The sequence below is a fragment of the Malania oleifera genome, chromosome 3 (assembly GCF_029873635.1).
Source record: "Malania oleifera isolate guangnan ecotype guangnan chromosome 3, ASM2987363v1, whole genome shotgun sequence".
NCBI classification, from domain to species: Eukaryota; Viridiplantae; Streptophyta; class Magnoliopsida; order Santalales; family Ximeniaceae; genus Malania; species Malania oleifera.
The window spans coordinates 83494341-83512111 of NC_080419.1; the positions used below are offsets into that span (position 1 = coordinate 83494341).

The following is a 17771-nucleotide window of genomic DNA, read 5'->3' on the forward strand; positions in this document are numbered from 1 at the left end:
CCGTTTGATCCCATACTTAATCTTTATCATGTTATGCCAAAGGGATTTTGTTTCTAGAGGGAACTTCCAAAGCCATTTACCTGTAAGAGAGATGTTCTTAGATACCACATTCTCAATACCCAGGCATTCCTCCAATTTAGGTTGGCAAACCAAATCCAAGCTAACAAGATGGTCGTGCCTACCCTCCCCCCGGATCCAATCAAAGAAAATTACGCATCAACCTTTCTAAGGACTTGGAAACTCTAGAGGGAACTCTAAATAAAGAGAGATAATAAAGTGGAATATTTGAGAGAAAAGCATTGATGAGAGTGGCATGACCCCCAATCTCCAACCCTCTAATCTCCTAGCCACCTTTTCAGGACAAGATCTAGTTAACCATATAATTTGTCATCACCTGGGCATTTCCAATCTTCAATTGGGATATCATCTGGTTCAACTTAACTTCATTTACTCTAATTTTGAGAATGCATGTCAATTTTTTAGCTTTTTTGTCAATTTTCAGTTCTAAGTTTAAGCCTTCTACTTGGCTTATATTAAATAGCTTATCAAAGTAGTTTCATCATCTTTCTTTTATGTCTTCTTCTTTAACCAGTATTCTCACCTTTTTATACATTTTACATTACCCAAGTCATTGCTCTTTTCTTTCTTCGACTCCCAAATATGTCTCTTTTTGCTTCTTTTGTATCTAATCTATCATATAAATTATTATATGTTCTATGTTTGGCTCCACTAGTAGCCTTCTTTTGCATCTTTTCTTGCCATTTTATATTTTTCAAAATTTTTATGTTTCTATATTTTGTTTTATAGCATATTCTTTTTTCTGTTATAACTTTTCGGAAGCCACCAACAACTTTCTATACTAGCCAAGAATCTTCTTCTAGCTTCACTTAAAATCTCTTTTGCTTTCATTTTAATAGAGCTAGTTATCCTACTCCAAGACATTGTTTGTGTTTATACCATCTCGTATTGTCTAATCACCCTTCTTGATCATTTTATCTTTCAATTTTATTATATTTTTTCCCCTTTTCTCTCTCTTTAGGTTCCTCCACCAAGTTCTCTTACATGGATTTATGTTTCCTTTCTCTTCCATTTTTTAATACATACATCTAACACTAGCACTCTAGTTGTGTAGTTAAACTTTCACCTAGGGTAACTTTATAATCCTCACATGATAAACAATCTACCCTCCTAGTTAATATTTCATCCACTCTTGAAGGTTATTAAGTTTTTCTTCTCTCTTAAAGCATGCATTCATTGTAATAAAGATCATAGGACATCGCAAAGTCTTAAGATTAATATCACTTGACTCTTATATTTATATGCATGCCATCCATGTATCATCATCGCACAAAATTGTCCTTTCCCCTTCTCTTATAAATATTTTCTCAATCCTTAATATCCCTTATATAATACTGTCCATATCTTCTAAAAATTGTCTCTTAAGATTTTTTGCGAAGCCTATTTATTCACTGTAATAAAGATCATATGACATTGCAAAGTCTAAGATTAATATCACCAAACTCATTTTTATCTATATCCATGCTGTCCATATATCATTGCACAAATATTGTCCTTGCCAATGTGCCCCTTCTCCTATGAAAATATTTAAATCCTTGATGTCCCTTGTATAATACTACCATAGTTTGAAATCGCGGTAGCGGGTAACGTCGCGTAACGGTCGCGGGTGTCGTGGGACGCTAGAGACGTGGGTGTTACGTAACGAGAAGCGGGCGTAACGGCTGTGAATTTTTTTCACGCATGCACAACCATGCCAAAATCAAAAAATAAGCATGAAATCCATTAATGCATGATTTTTAATGAATTTTGACAACCTTCATTCAACCTACAAATGCTTTTTAATAGGCATTATGATTTTTATATTAATTTTAGTGCGCTGCTTACAAAAAAAGGCATATTTTTTTAAAGTTTGCATTAGTTTAATGGGTAAAAAAGATGTAGAAATGTAATTAAAATGAAGAATCAATTGATTAAAGACATAAAGTTACTTAAAATGAGTCAATAGACCGAATAATTTATATTACAATTTACAATTTAAAAAAATAAATATGGAATTGTAAATCTTACAATTTAATTATTTAAATGGTAGTGTACTTGAGTCACTTGAGACTTGACTAATTGTGTAGAAATTTGGATTTATTATAAATTTTAGATCTAATATTAAATTATTAATAGTCAAGGTATTTAAAAAAATAATTATGTAGAATATTAATTAATAATTTTTTACTAAATCTGTACTCTTAACTCTCTAAGTAACTTTATAAATTTTATGTTTTAATAATTTTATACTAATTTTTTATTTTAATTAATAAATTCTACTTATATAATCATTTATAAATTTGCATACTAATTAAATAATAAATATAAACTGAAATTATAAAATAAACTAAATTATTAATTTAGAATAAATTGGTAATTTACAATTACATTAACCAATGAAGTAGAAGAACTGAAGAAACATACCCACTCCCGAGTCCTGAGTCCCCACCAAAGCTGCGAGAGAGCTGCAACCTGCAAGCCCCCAAAATTTGGGGGAAACGAAGGCTTCAAAACTTATTTTTGGAGCTGCGACTGTGAGCCTGCGAATGGAGGCGACCTACAGAGCACAGTTCCTTCAAGCGACAAATCGAAGATTGGAAGCTGATTTTTGGGTTCTTACATTGGACAAAGGAGAGGAATTGACGAAGAGGGAAAAATCGAAACACCTTCAAGGGAAAAATCAAACGCCTTCAAGACGAACTGCCAGTCAGCTGACCTGCGATGGCTGTGAACTGCGAAGAACATCTTCAAGGCAAAAATCGAAGCTGATTTTGGGGATTTTGAAGCTTCAGATCAGTAGATTGAAGCTGTACGAAAGAGACGAAGAGTGAAAGAGGGAACAGCACAACAAATCGAAGCTTCGAAGCTGTTTTCGTTTCTTTGGAGGCTTCAAATGAGGAGATCTAAGCTAGATGATGGAGAGAAACACACAAAATGGAGCAGATTTGAGGAGATAAGGAAGGTACGCAGTAGTGTAAGGGGCTGTCGGCTGTAATGTGTCGTAACGGACGTTATGGGTCGTAATGTTAGTGTAGCGGCCGTTATGGGCCGTTACGGTCCTGTAACGGCCGTTACGCACATGAATTTTCTGCTCACCGCTAATGCGGGCTGTAACGGTATCGGAGAGATGATTTTCCGTTACGTAACAGCTGTTATTTAATACCATGAATACTACCCATATCTTCTAAAAATTATCTCTTATGGTTTTTTGTGAAGCCTATTTGAGGAGCATAAGCACTAATGGCATTTACTATCGCTTGACCTAGGACCGTCTTGATTTTTATGATTCTTTCTCCTACTTTTCACATCTACAACACTATGGTCTTCGTCTACAATGATTCTAGCTTACCAATTTTTAAATCCTAATTTTTCAAATTTTCTAGCTTTCTCCCCTACTTCCTTAGTTTCTTGAAGGCAGTTTACATTACTTTTCTTCAAATCGTTATGTCAACTATCTCCATGCTTTTACTCGTAGGTGTCCATGCATTCCATGTTGCATTGATGTGGGGACCCTCGCATATTTGACACGATACTCGAGCACTGACACGGCGCGTTGCTTCCTAGCAATGACCTAGCTAGCCCACCCTCACGCATTTTGCGCAGGTGCAATGTCTCACTCATAGGGGGCGTGCCATCGCATCATTGATAAGAATTCATATCATAGAGATTCAAAAAGTTTTTCATTGGCTGTTAGCTACCTAGCACATCCCCCTCCTTTACCCAGGATTGGGACTAGTTGGCTTTGTGCGAAAAGGTTAAGGACATTTAAGGTGGGGTTTATTTGCACTTAATAGCCTCAAAATAGATATTGGGTTCTTAGTGGTCCAAAATGCAGTGAACCAGGGTTTGTTTAACCTCTGAAATAGCTTTAAATTGCCTCTAGGAGAATCAACAATCTCCCTGGTGCTGATTCGGTAAGAGGCACCAATTAGAAGCTTTTTTGACTTTTTTGCCTAAAAAAAGTAACACAAATTACACGACCCTGTTTCCTCCCACAATCACCCAAATGACCCATACCCTATCTCTCCAAACTCTCAGCTATCTGCTCTCCCCAGTGCTGCACAAGCACCTCCACCGCTGCCCCTCTTCTTTCAACATTCTCCTTGCTCCTCCGGTGCTAGCATGTTCTTTCCCCTCATCTTCTCCTTCTTCTTTTTTCATTTGTGTTCTGGTTTATCTATTGCTGCACAAGATTTCAAAATATGATTTGGGAAGACCCCATCTTGCTCAAATTATCTCTTTGCTCGTATGGGCTTTCAATTTGCAAAGATCCAAATACTCTTTTGCATATTGAAATGTTCTCTAGTGAATGCAAGCCCCTATTTCAGAACAACAAGAGGTCATGAATTCATTGGATTTTGCAGAGAAAAGGTAAAAAATGGTGAGAGCAAGTATTTAGTTAAAGTGTTAATTAGAAAAAATAATTTCTTGTTGTGTTTCACAATAAATAATATTTTATGTTTTCAAGCATTTACGTTAAAAAGTATTTTCCATAATATATTTATGTTTTGTATTTGAGACACATTATTTTTGCTAAATAAAAAATTTTGATCTCAGAAAATGCTTATTAATTTTAACGAACAGTTTTTCTCTTGGCAATTTAAAGGGTTAAAATTGGAACGTTACATATATTTAGAGGTTAGTTACCAAACAATAGAAATTATTCTGCATTCAGATTCAAAGACTGGTTTCAATTATATTTAGAACCTGGTTCTCAAATTCAGAATTGCAGTCAACATTCAATGCTAAATGCCAGAACTTATCAAATGCCCCCTAAGTGCATCACAGGCAGAGTTAAACTAGCTCATTACAATAAAAGCATATATTAATATCTAAAAATTTTAAAATATTCCAAACCTAAAAAATGTCCCTGATACTAGCCTATTATATACTTCTTCCTAGTTTCTTGCACACATGCATATTATAAAAACACCGAAAGGGTGATACTAGCAGTCCTCCATTATTAGGTTTCTTGTCTAGGAGGCTACGGGCCAGTTATATGACCTTGGGTCTCCACTTTTCACTCATTTCTGTTGTCTGCGGCAGAACCTACTCCCTATTGTCTTGTAACTGCAAGTTAATAGTAGTTTTTCCTCCTTGGATATTCTGCATTTTTTTCGAAATACTTTTTATTAATGATGAAACATTCAAACTTCAGTTGATGTGAAGATGCCTCATGTTGGTGGGTATTGTACCAACTTTCTCCATTCCATGTTTATCGAATTGCTATATTGTAAATTGTTAATTGGCACTAGTACAAGCTATCACAGTCTTGCGTTCGTGTATTTTTGACGCATCAAAGAAGGTTGTTTTGGTGGCCTTAGAGGGGCATAGTGAGTAGTGGATCTGTCTTGGAAGAGTATTATAAACACGGATTCAATAATGGAGTTGTCATAGGTGTACTAGGAGTGTTGATATTGTCTTGGTGGATCCATTTACTATGGTGGGGCTCTGGGCCAACCCATGAATGGGTACTCGTGCTAAAATGAGAATGGTGCCTGAAATATATTGGGATGGAACACTGGTGATGTAGGACGGGAGAGGGTGACCTAGTCCTACCGATTCAACCTTCACAAGCAAACACATACACTCAATACACTTTAAATTAAGAATTCAATTATCTGAATATAAACACAATAAATCATGCTATATTTCACATGTTCAAGGATTTTTAAAAGGTGTATGATGCTGTTAAGAAATAAGTCCTAATTGATTCTTACACAAAGGATTCAAGTTAAATGCGGAAAAATGCTATTTCAATATTTCAAGAATAAAAGTTCTATGATTAGCACAACATTATTCTCATAATTGATTTTAAACTAGCAAGTATCAATATTGCAATCTATGGATTCAAATGTGGTATTCAAGTGTGGAATTTCAGGCTTTTAAGCAAAGGCTTCAATATAAGCAAGGGTTTACAATTATAGCAAGGATTCAAACACAAGTACTAAAATTACCAAGGGAATTGTTTGGATGACGTGACGTTGTTCAACACAAGTCTTAGACCACGCCAGAAAATTCCTTGGAACAAGCTTTGAAACACCAAGACGAACGCAGCAATGTAATGGAGGAAAAGTGGCCGTGTGGGGTGTATTTTGGTGTGGCCGTGTGGATGTGTTGGAGGATACTTTGAAATATGGATATGCATGCAACGAATGAAATGATGGATTGATGGCCTTGGGGTGTAACTTGGTGATGGCCTTGTGGGTGATGGAGGGAAGTCGTGAAGGTGGGATAGGGATGGAGTCATTGGATAGAATAGTGGTCTCGCACCACCTGATCTCTGAGGAGAACAACGTAGCCTCTCACTACACAATCACAAGGATTGGACAAAGCTTAAAAAAGCTTCAACAAAGGAATTTCCTTTCAATATCAATACTTTTCTCTCTCTACATAGTTCTTACTATGAAGGGGTATATATAAGCTAGCATGGGGGGACAAAGCATTAATAAGCTTAGCTAGCGTGGGGGGACAAAGACATTAAATAACTAACAATTCCCACACAAACATGGGAGACACAAATAATAAAGACACTAACTTACTAGACACATTAATTACTCTTACAAGTTACTAACAAAATAAATGCTCCAACTTTCTAGATACAATAGATACTAAGCACAACTTACTAACACTCCAACTCACTAGACACACAATTTCCTAACATACACATGCAAGCAAGTTGTCTTGCATGTTTACAAATTAAATACAAACAAAAGTCAAAGGGAGGCTGGAGCCGTGTGGGGCCCACATGGGTATTGAACTCGGACTTGCTTCGGCATTTCTACTTGGGTCTTTCTCACACTGAAAAGTCTTCAAAACAACTCTTCAAATAATCCATTCAAAATCTACAAACAATTATGAACCGATGTGAACATCGGGAGGTCGTCCACGTGTCATCATGTCGGAAAAGGAAATGTGGACATCGGGAGGCTGTCCACATGCCACGACATCTAAAAATGACATAGGTAGGGTGTGTTGATCCCCATCATCTCTATCGGGCCCAAAAGAATTCTTCTCCAAAGAATTAGAGGTTAAGTACTAGGAGTAACATTCCGGGTTAAGATGAAGGAGGTCTTCCTTAAAATTCCAGCTCCTTTCAAGAAGTGGCTCACCTCTCTACTTGACTAAGTACTTTCGGTATGACCCTGCTTGTGTGAACTTTGTCTTGTCATCCAAGATTACATCAAGGTTCTTGGGCATGGGTAGGGGTAGAGGCAATGGCAATTTAAGTTTTCTAGGTTCACGAGGAGTGGGAAATGGAGTGGGGTCACCTGCAGAGTTAGAATTTGAAGGTTCCACAAAAGAAGATGCTACAAGAAACGGGGTTAGATTTTCAACATTAAAAACATTGCTTATGCTAAAATCAACAGGAATATTAAGCATGTAAGCATTAGAACTAGTTTTCTTTAAAATTTTGAAATGATCCATCTTGTTAGCATGTAACTTCCTCACCTGTCCTACAAGAATTTGCTTAGGATGAATACAGACTATAACCATATCACCTTTTGAAATTTTTTTTAACATGCAATGTATATTAGCACGAGATTTATGATGTTCAAAATTCAAATTAACCTTCATTCTTATTTTAGACTGTAGATTGTGTATATGCTTTGCAAAAGCATCAGTCGGTTCACTTACTCTAGACTTAAGTGGTAGTGGAATAAGATCTATAGGCTTCCTAGGACTATATCTTGTGACAACCTGAAATGGGCTAAGACATGTGGTCCTATTCACTACTTCAACTTGCCAATTGGTTTGCGGGTGATAAGCACTAGGACATTTAAGTTTGGTGCCTAACATGGTGCTCAAGGCTTTCAAGAAGTAACCTAAGAGTTGTACATCTTCATTGGAAACAGTGGTTTTGAGAAAACTATTCTCGATTACAATCTTGTTGGTTGCTCTATTATTGATGCATGTGCTCAAAGTGTTATCTTCCTTGTGATTAGGAAAAGTAGGGCAGGTAAGTGGACGTAAACTCGTTTAAAGAAAATCGTGTTCCTTCGATTCATTCACTTGTTTTAGCTCCTCATGTTTTATCCGGTTCACTCTGTGATGTTGTAAATTAGCTAGAGATGAACTAGGAACAATGTCAGTGACATGTTGATTGTCTCTCATAAGAGATGACTTACTAGGTGGCTCAGAGATGACATCCTTAAACTTAGAAGGTAGGGATGTTACTTCTAGTGGTGTTTTTTTCTCAAGGAGGGGCATTTCAGTCTCCTTAGTAACAACCACATTCACTTCTTGTGTATCTTGACTTTCCCGCTCACACAGCTTTTTCAAGGATTCTCCACTAGTTTCTTTTTTTTCCTTCTTTTTCTCACTATCTTCCCTTTCAACGCCAAGTTCCTGGTGGGACATTGTTTGGAAAAGTGTCCTTGTTTATGGCACCTGAAGTACACTGTACTGTTTGAACTCTGGCGAGTGGATCTAATCATGGGTGCTTTTCCTTTGTCCATAGGTTGTTGGACTGTGGAATTACTCCCTCGGGAGGTGACTTGACCTGATTGCACTGGTCGACACTTGTCATAACTCTTGTATCTTTTGAGAGTATGACTCATTTGAAGAGGTATCAAACCGTTTTCCCATGGGCCCTTTAGTCATTTGCTCAAAGTCATGAGCTAAATTATAGGCCTGACTCAATGTGATGGGGAAACAATTTTCTCCTTAGTTCAGGCTTTAATCCTAAGTGAAATCGAGAGATCTGTTGACTAACAATCTCATAGACACCACATCTTATAGACAACTCATCGAATTGACTCATGTATTCTGAAACAGTCATGCTACCTTGACTTAAGCTGTATAGTTGATCTATAAGGTGCTCTCTATAACTAAGGGGTACATAATTCTCCCTTAACCTATCCTTCATTAGATCCCAATGCTTAATGGGTTGATGATCTAACCTTGCTTCATGCCTCTCGACATTCATCCAATAGAGCTTGGCTTGCCCTGAAGTTTTTGCAAACTTAACCCGATGAGGGTCAGTCATCTTACACCAATCAAAATAGGAATCCATCCTAGTCAACCAATCTTGGAAGACTTTAGGATCCATCTGCCCATCATAGGTTAGGGCTTCTATCCTCATTACATCCTTGTAAGGGTCATGATTGTCCCTTCGGTAAGATCTCCTAACATGAAGGTCATCAACCTCATAGTCCTCATCATTCCAATGTTGGGCACAGGGCTCAAGGTGTGGGGATTTTCTAACAAAGTCATCTTGGTTGTTCACTCGCCTTTGTGGAGGGAAGGAAGATCTTTCTCTAGGAGGCATAGGTGGCTCTCTCTCAACATTAATCCTATGATCTTGGTAAGGATTCCTGACTTGAGTAGATAGCCTAGGGGCTGGGGAAGGATTCGGACACACTAGGGAAGCCCTTGGAATGGTGTTTGGTCACACAAAATTGGGTCAAGTGTAAACCTAACCAAACTAAGTTCCATATATCCAAAATTCAGAATATAGGTGGGCTGTCCTAGGCAAAATCTTGCGGTTGTTTCAGTCTGAAATTAAAATCCTGCAAGCTAAGGAAATGGGACTTTGAGGGTTTAGCCTATTCTAACCCAGACTCTGATACCAAGATGATGGAGGATGGGAGAGGGTGGCCTAGTCCTACTAATTCAACCCTCATAAGCAAGCATACACACTCAAAACACTTCAAATTAATAATTCAGTTATCCAAACATAAACACAATAAATCATGTTATATTTCATGTTGTTAAATTTTAAAACAGTGTATGATGTTGTCCAGAAAAAAAGTCCCAAGAGTTCTTTCACAAAGGAATCAAGTTAAATGTGGAAAAGATGATATTTCAATATTGCAAGAATGAAAGTTCTATGTTTAGCACAGCAATATTCCCAAACTTGATTTTAAAACTAGCAAGTAATAATATTGCAATCAATGGATTCAAATGCTATTCAAGTTTTGGAATTCAAGGGTTCAAACAGAAACTGAAGTTACCACGAGAATCTATGGATGCTTGACGTTGTTTAACACAAGTCTTAGACCACGCCAAAAAATTCCTTGGAAGAAGCTTTGAAACACCGAGCCGAACGCAGCAATGTAATGGAGGGGAAGTGGCTGTGTGTGGGGGGGGGGGGTATTTTGGTGTGGCCATGTGAATGCGTTGGAGGATAGTTAGAACTCGTCTGAAGTTCTTCGTGCACACTTTGAAATATGGATATGTATGCAGCAAATGAAATAATGGATTGGTGGACTTGGTGTGCAACTTGGTGATGGCCGTGTGAGTGATGGAGGGAAGTCGTGAAGGTGGGATAGGGATGGAGTCGATGGATAGAATAGTGGTCTCTCACCACCTGATCTCCGAGGAGAACGACGTAGCCTCTCACTACACAATTCTAAGGATTGGACAAAGCTTAAAAAAGCTTCAACAAAGGAATGTCCTTTCAATATCAAAACTTTTCTCTCTCTACATAGTTCTTACAATGAAGGGGTATATATAAGCTAGCATGGGGGGACACAACATTAATAAGCTTAGCTAGCATGGGGGACAGACATTAAACAACTAACAATTCCCACACAAGCATGGGAGACACAAATAATAAAGACACCAACTTACTAGACACATTAATTACTCTTGCAAGTTACTAACAAAATAAATGCTCCAACTTTCTAGACACAATAAATACTAAGCACAACTTACTAACACTCAAACTCACTAGACATACTCACACAATTTCCTAACATACACATGCAAGCATGGTTTTAAATAAAGTCTGAGACCGTTACGTAACGCAGTTACGTAACAGTTTTTTGGGTTACCAATACCGTTACACACCGTGAAATTGTTGAGAAGAAAAATCACGGCTGTAGCGGCTGTTACGGACCGCTACCGTTGCATAAAGGCCGCTACAGCCGTTACGTAGCTGCTACAGGACTTACATCAAAAAATTATTTTCTTTGGTACTTTTTCTTCTCACTTTTTCTCTCATTCATAAATCATTCTCAATATACCATATGGCGAGAGGAGGAAAAGATTATAATGAGGATGACAATGATACAAAATTTACTGTTTCTTTAAATACTCACAAGAGATGCATTAATTAGCAATTTGAAAAATACTTAGGAAAATGTTTTATTTTGACAATATTAGTAATGTGATATTTATGTTCTATATTTTTCAACTTCAACCTTCTTTCTTTTTTAACTATTTTATATTTTTATTATTTGTGTGTCGTATGTGTCTAATAGATTAATGGAGTGTATAATGTATTTTGTTTTATTAATTAATTTAGCACCCAAGAATTTATCGCAGATAAGAACAATGAGAAGTATAAATATGTACACATGCGTAATTTTTCTATCAATGGTGATTTAAAACAAATGTAAACTTGTTGCCCTTACCAAAAAAATTAGTTACTCGAACTAAAGGATCCAAAATAAACAAACTTTTTCTAAGAAGGGCTAAAAGCTTAAAACATGCAAGTACGCTAATATGCACAAGGCTGTGCGTGCTTCAAAAAAATTCACGGCCATTACACCCGCTTCCCGTTATGTAACATCCGCTACTCCCACTTCTCGTTACACCCGTTACCGCTACGCTATGCTACCCATCACCACGATTTAAAACCATGCATGGAAGCAAGTTGTCTTGCATATTTATAAATTAAATTCAAACAAAAGTCAAAGGGAGGCCCAATTCGTGTGGGCCCAATGGAGCAGTGTGGGGCCCACAAGACTGTGTGGGGGCCTACATGGGTATTGAACTCGGACTTGTTTCGGCATCTCTACTCGGGTCTTTCTCACACTGAAAAGTCTTTAAAACAAGTCTTCAATTAATCCATTCAAAATCTACAAACAATTATGAACCGATGTGGACATTGGGAGGTCGTCCATGTGTCATCATGTCGACAAAGGTAATGTGGACATCGGAAGGCCGTCCACGTGTCATAACATCTGAAAATGACATTGGTAGGGTATGCTGATCCCAATCAACTGGGTTAGCATCTTACCACACTATTGCCCTTTTGGGTACTAAGTGAGCAACCTGAGGAGCAAGCTCTTGGTTTCCTCGAGGGGTCTCTTGGGCTTTTGTGTTGGATTAGTAGCCTCATGGATGAATAATTGGTGAATGGTCTTGCACATCACTCTTCGAACTGGAGGATAGGATGTGCACCTACCATGGTCCTTGCAGGGTCTCATCTCATACTGGGTTGATTGTCAAGGGTTGATGAACCTTTTATGTTTTTGTTTTGTGGTGTAAGACGTCATTTCCCCTAGCTCTGGTTTATGAGTGTTTAGTTGCAAGAACATTTGCACTACAATCATATTGGGGGGTGGAGAGTTAACCTCATTGCTTGTGGGGTGTGAATACAACACTGTTATCAAATCATGTTTCTCACGGACTATCTTAGTTGTGTGCACTGTCATGCCATGAGATTTGACCATTGAATGGACCTAGGAACATTTTCATGTATTTAGATGATTAACATGAGACTTGGTTTAGTCTTGTCAACGGACAGGCGGAGTCCCATCACATTTAGCAGAATAAGGTGAAGGTGATTCTTTTGGCCTTGCGACTCTGCTGCTCTGTGATGATTGGTATCCGAGTCACTCCTTTTTGGTGCTAAATTGAATTCTTCTTGTTGGCATCAATTCTTTTTTTGAGATTTCAAGATGTGAATTGATTGAGGGGAGGATCAATCTACCTTTAGGTGTGTATCGATCGTTCTCTCCTCCTTTTATCGTGTTCCTCTTTGTGTGAAAAAAAGTTGGCATCAATATACTGTTTGATGAATTAAGATGGTTGAGTTTACCCTATACCTTGAGTGCGGGGGTAAGGATTTATTTTTGAGGAATTTAAGATTTTGAAAATAAATACCCGATGACTTTGAGGTGGGTATTGGCGCCACACACTATTTATGTGCTGTCCTTGCTCAATTGGGAAAGTTGATATTTTTAGATCTATGGAAATGGATGAATGTTGGAGCTTTTGACATTGTGTTTTTCACATTCATATTCCATAGAGATTTGAATTCTTGGCTCTATGGAAGAGACAATTGTTAAAAGCCTTTATGCATCTAAATTCTGAGCTGCATCTGAGTTGGTCATTGTTGTGATGAAACCCTGTTGGATGCGAACTTGAAGGAGTCCACGAATTTTGCTCAAAGGACTTTGTTGGAACCCTAAGAGGGCTATGGTTTGAGTTTTGGTGGGAACATGGTTAGAGACCGTTAGCTTATGAAATTTGATGTTTTGAGTGCTTGTGTTCTGGTGGCCAGAGGGCTTACCCTTGGCAAAGAGAATTGGGAGCTCATTGTTGAGGGCATATGATTTGTCTTTGTTGGAAGGCATTTGAATTGTTTTGACTAGGGGGCCTTTTGTGATTCTTGTGGGTATCTTCCAGTGCAGCTTGACCAGAGCATAGTCAATTCAAAGTTTTACGGTGAAAGTCAGAGCTTGAGACTTGTAAGTCGGAAAAATATTTAAGACCGTAACTCAGTCATGACTGGGTTGGGTTTGTGGCTGGATCCTCAAAAGACAATCGAAGTGGGAATCAGTAATATTATACCAGTGTTTGAGGTAGGAATGTGATAATGTACCTTGTGTAAGGGTATGGAATTTGAGTAGAGATAATTAGTTAAGTGGTGTGTTTCAGAATGGTGGATATATGGAATGGAGGATCTTCTTCAGAATGGTGATTCAGAAGAAGGTTGGGGACATCTTGAGGAATTTGGGGGAGGTGAATTTTATCTCTAGGCTTGAACATTTGGAACTAGCCTTGATTTTCTACTTGGTAATCTGGAAGGAACGTGTGGCAAGAAAGTAGTGGAGCTTCTTTCTATTGGAGTCTCTTGGAAAGAGGGGATTTACAACGAACCTCTCTTGGGATATAAAGGGTTGGCATCAATCTCCAAGTGATTGGATCATGTAAGGGTCTCAGGTTATGGATTGTGTGGTTAGTGATTCACAACTGGAATGGCCTTTTTTGTGGAACTCCATCGGGTTAGAATTTGTTTCTGTTGATTTCATGATTTGCATTGATGTTGGGGAGGGTTTTTTTTTTGGATAGCAGCAAAAAAAATTTATATTAATAAAAGAAGAATTTACAGGAGGGAGAGTGAAAATCTGGAACAAACCAGAAAAAAACAGCCTACAGAAAAATGAGAAAATTAACCAGCCAACACATTCCCCCAAACTCTTCGAATCTCCTGGAAACTATTTTCTCTGAAAAACCCAAATCCAATGCACCACAGTTATGCTAAATAATGCATTTTATCTCAGATCAGCTCTCAAATTAGTTTTTTGCCGAGAATATCTGTGCATCACATTCGATCCATATGCCCCATAAAACTGCAACTAAGCCACACCTCCATAAGGCTGCCCTATCCTTCCTTCTACCAAAACTGTAAAAGAAATGGCTATTAAGTCTTCCACTAATGCAGGGCAAACCCTACTCTCTTCCACTTGGGAGGCATTTGCATTGGTGAATCATAGGATTGATCTTCTGCTCAGATTGCAAGGGAGTTTTGGATCACTAAGGCAAGGCACAAGGAAGAAATAAGGATCTGCATTAGGACTGTTAATGGTGGGATGGGTTGGATGAGTGATTGGAATGATAGAACTTATTTCTTTGAGGAATTAGGGGTCTTGATGCTGTTTTCATAGGAGAAATCGAATATCAGTTTGGGACCCGTTTTGAAGAGGATTTTGTGTCGGGGGGTATGTTCCATGATGATCTTTGATGAATTTCAGGTTGAGGCGACGTTGGAAACAGTGATACAGATTGTGTGAATTGGCAAAGTGTTGGCTTTCTCACTTTTTTATTTAATTGGTAAAGAGAGATTTCATTAATTGGGTACCAATGGGGTGCTGCCTATGTACAAGCAAAGAAAAGAAACAGAAAGTGTTGAATCAACTGTGTGATAAGCTATTGAAGAAAATTACTGTGACCATTATGTGTAACTCTTGAAGCCAACTATGAAACGTAAGCCATCCAATCCTATTGAGGATTGTGGGAGTAGTGGGAATTCCTTCAAAAGCTGTAGCATTTCTCTTTCCAGTATGCAGAAATAGTGAGTTGGCCTTCTCATTGCTTCGGACTTTACTAGTGAGTGCAATTGTGACTAACCATTAGTTTTTTCACAGTTGAGCCTTGTTACAATTTTATCTTTTTGAGTCCACCTTACCCCATAAAGGACCCCAATAAACCTAATTTCTCTGAGCCCATTTTACCCCTTTGGACAAGATTTTAGTGATTAAAATTGTGAAATTGACACCTGATTCCTTGATTTGGATGAGACTGTAGTTTGCATATTTGTAGACTCTGCTTTATGAAATGTCTAAATATTATCTTATGTTGGTTCCACCTCTCCATTTTTCTCCAGAAACGACGGGAGGAAATGGAAAGGCTTGAAAAGGAGAGACAGGCAGAGATTCGGAGCTATAAGGGTTTGATGGTTTCTGAAAATATGACCTCTAACAAACAGATTGCTGCAACAAGCAAGTCATTGCAAGAATTGGAGGAAGACTTCATGTAAACACTCTATTCAACTGTTCAGCTTGAAGCATTTTGCTGTCATATGTTTCCAACTAGTTGCGGAAATGGAGACCCCAAAATAGGGTCTCTATGCTCTCTTATCATTCCGGGCGAAAATTTTAAACCATCTTATTCCCGTGTCAATAAGAGGAAAAGAGGATTGCAGCATGAAGGGTACTTTACCTTATATCTGTGTATTGCACTGAATTATCATGTACTTCTGTTCTCTCTTTTTTATTTTTCTTTCTTTTTATTTTCCTACAATGATATACTTCATTTTAAAGCATCATTGGTGGTTATCTGATAATGTAATGTGTTTGTGGGTGGACACTGAAGCAAACTAATGTTAATAAATTGGGTATGTTCATTCGTCATTTGTTTAGAAATTTTTTTTTACCTGTTTGGATACAAAAACATTCTGATTGTGGTTGCATTTGGAATTATCTACCTTTTCTGTTCATTAAGTGGGCTGAGGCTTGTACGTTGTAGTCTAGTTTTCGTCTAATTTTATGCAACAATGTGAAACCTATTTTAATATTTTAGGCAGTTCGTTGGTCCATTCCTTTCTCTGTCCTCGCATAAACGGGGTCTTTGCGCACTGGACTGCTTTTGTTTTTACCTGTAGTAATTCTCACATAACCATGTCCAAAAGAGGCAAGTAGCCCAATAGCCTCTATTACAGGAGTTCCGCCCGTCCATTCTTCTAATAATCTGCCTAGCAACTTGCTTGAAGGGGAAGATTGTATTATACAACTTCCCATAAAGTAGAGGAAAACAAGAAGTGAAATTGAAACAAGAAACTGTGACCCAAGGTAGTGAAGCTTGGAGTTTGAGTTTTAGATTTGAATTTGTTAGTATATGAACAAAAATGAAATTTTAGTTTATATGTCAATTTTTATTATCCTTTATTTTTTAAATACTCTTATTTACAAAATCTTTGATTAAAAATCATGCTGGCCAAGATGTCAAGTAGGCTCAAATTTATAACAAAGATGAGTTCGTCTAATGCCATGTAAATGATATTACTATCTTTGGAGGCTTCGAGCTACCTCTTGATTTTGTCATAAATTTTATTTAATTTTCATTTCATTTATTTTATACTCTTATTCCATTTGCAAAGCAAATCAAACATGACGTAAGTAAAGGATGTCATATGAGTGTTTCATACTTTTTATCACCTTTTTTCGAGAGTGGTTAAGAAAGGAATGTTCTAAATTAGAACAATGCGTGACAAATTAGGAATAGAAAGGTGAGAAGAAGTATTGCATGGTTAAAAAGACAACAATGTGCTAGGCCTGGTGTTCTTCCTCATTTCAGTTGAATATATGATGTACTTTTGTAAAGATTTAATCCAATTTGGGGATATATTATTTGTTTTGATCTACTAATCTTATAATTTTGTCTTATAAAATGTGTCTTATATAGTTGGTGGAGGTTGAGCTATCCTTATAAGCTCAAGATTTCCTTTAGTGCATGCTTGATGTGGGATTACACAAACTCTTGCATTTGATAATTTAACACTTTTGTTAGTGGTCACACCTTTTTGTGGGACCTACACATCCATATAGGTTGAATCCACCCACATGACAATATTTCTAGGGTGATTCTAATAATAAATGTAATGGTCTAGTTCCAACTCTACCGTAATCACTCATTGACCTCACAATTTATCTTATAAAATACGGTTCACATAATTGAAGTTTGAATCATCTTTATAAGTTTAAGATCTCTTTAATATACATCTAAATATACCAAGATCAAATGGTCAATCGGCCATAGGGGACAATTAGGACGCGACAATAATCAAGGTCATCAACACTCGAAGGTAGCTACTTAGAATTGGTCAAACGCCATAAAGGCCAAAGTAACTCACATCCGCGCCATAAATAGCTGGTGTCAACCTCGTAAAGGCCAGAACGATCCACGCTTACGCGAATGGGATTACCTCCTAGGGTTAAACTCCTCTGCTATAAATAGGGAATCAGGTGGAGAGGCAAAGGTATCTCATTCTAACCCCATTTCACTATTGCATACAACCTCTCTAAAGCATTCCCTTAGGCATCAGAGAGATCCCTCGGAGTACACTCTGGGTTCTCTAAACCATTTTTGTTTTCATCCTTTTCAGGTGATCGAAGATCGGAAGGCTTATCGGAGGTCCTTGACATTTTTATTCTGCAACAGTTGGCGTCGTTTGTGGGAATGCTTCTGAGAGGGTTTCA

The 17771-nt window shown here is 37.6% G+C and overlaps 1 protein-coding gene across 2 annotated transcripts in view; it reads left to right on the plus strand.

Annotated features, from left to right (window-relative positions):
• LOC131150853 (uncharacterized) overlaps positions 1 to 15926 on the plus strand; it is a 33929-nt gene extending 18003 nt beyond the window's left edge. Inside the window, exon 7 of one of the 2 annotated variants that reach the window (XR_009135622.1) lies at positions 15401 to 15530. Coding sequence is in view for 1 of the 2 variants with exons in the window: in XM_058101889.1 (XP_057957872.1) it covers positions 15401 to 15553 (153 nt within the window). In the remaining variant the exon portion in view is untranslated. Of the gene's footprint in view, positions 1 to 15400 lie in introns of both variants that reach the window. The other variant, XM_058101889.1, reaches the window with a different exon arrangement.
• The last annotated feature ends 1845 nt before the right edge of the window (positions 15927 to 17771 follow it).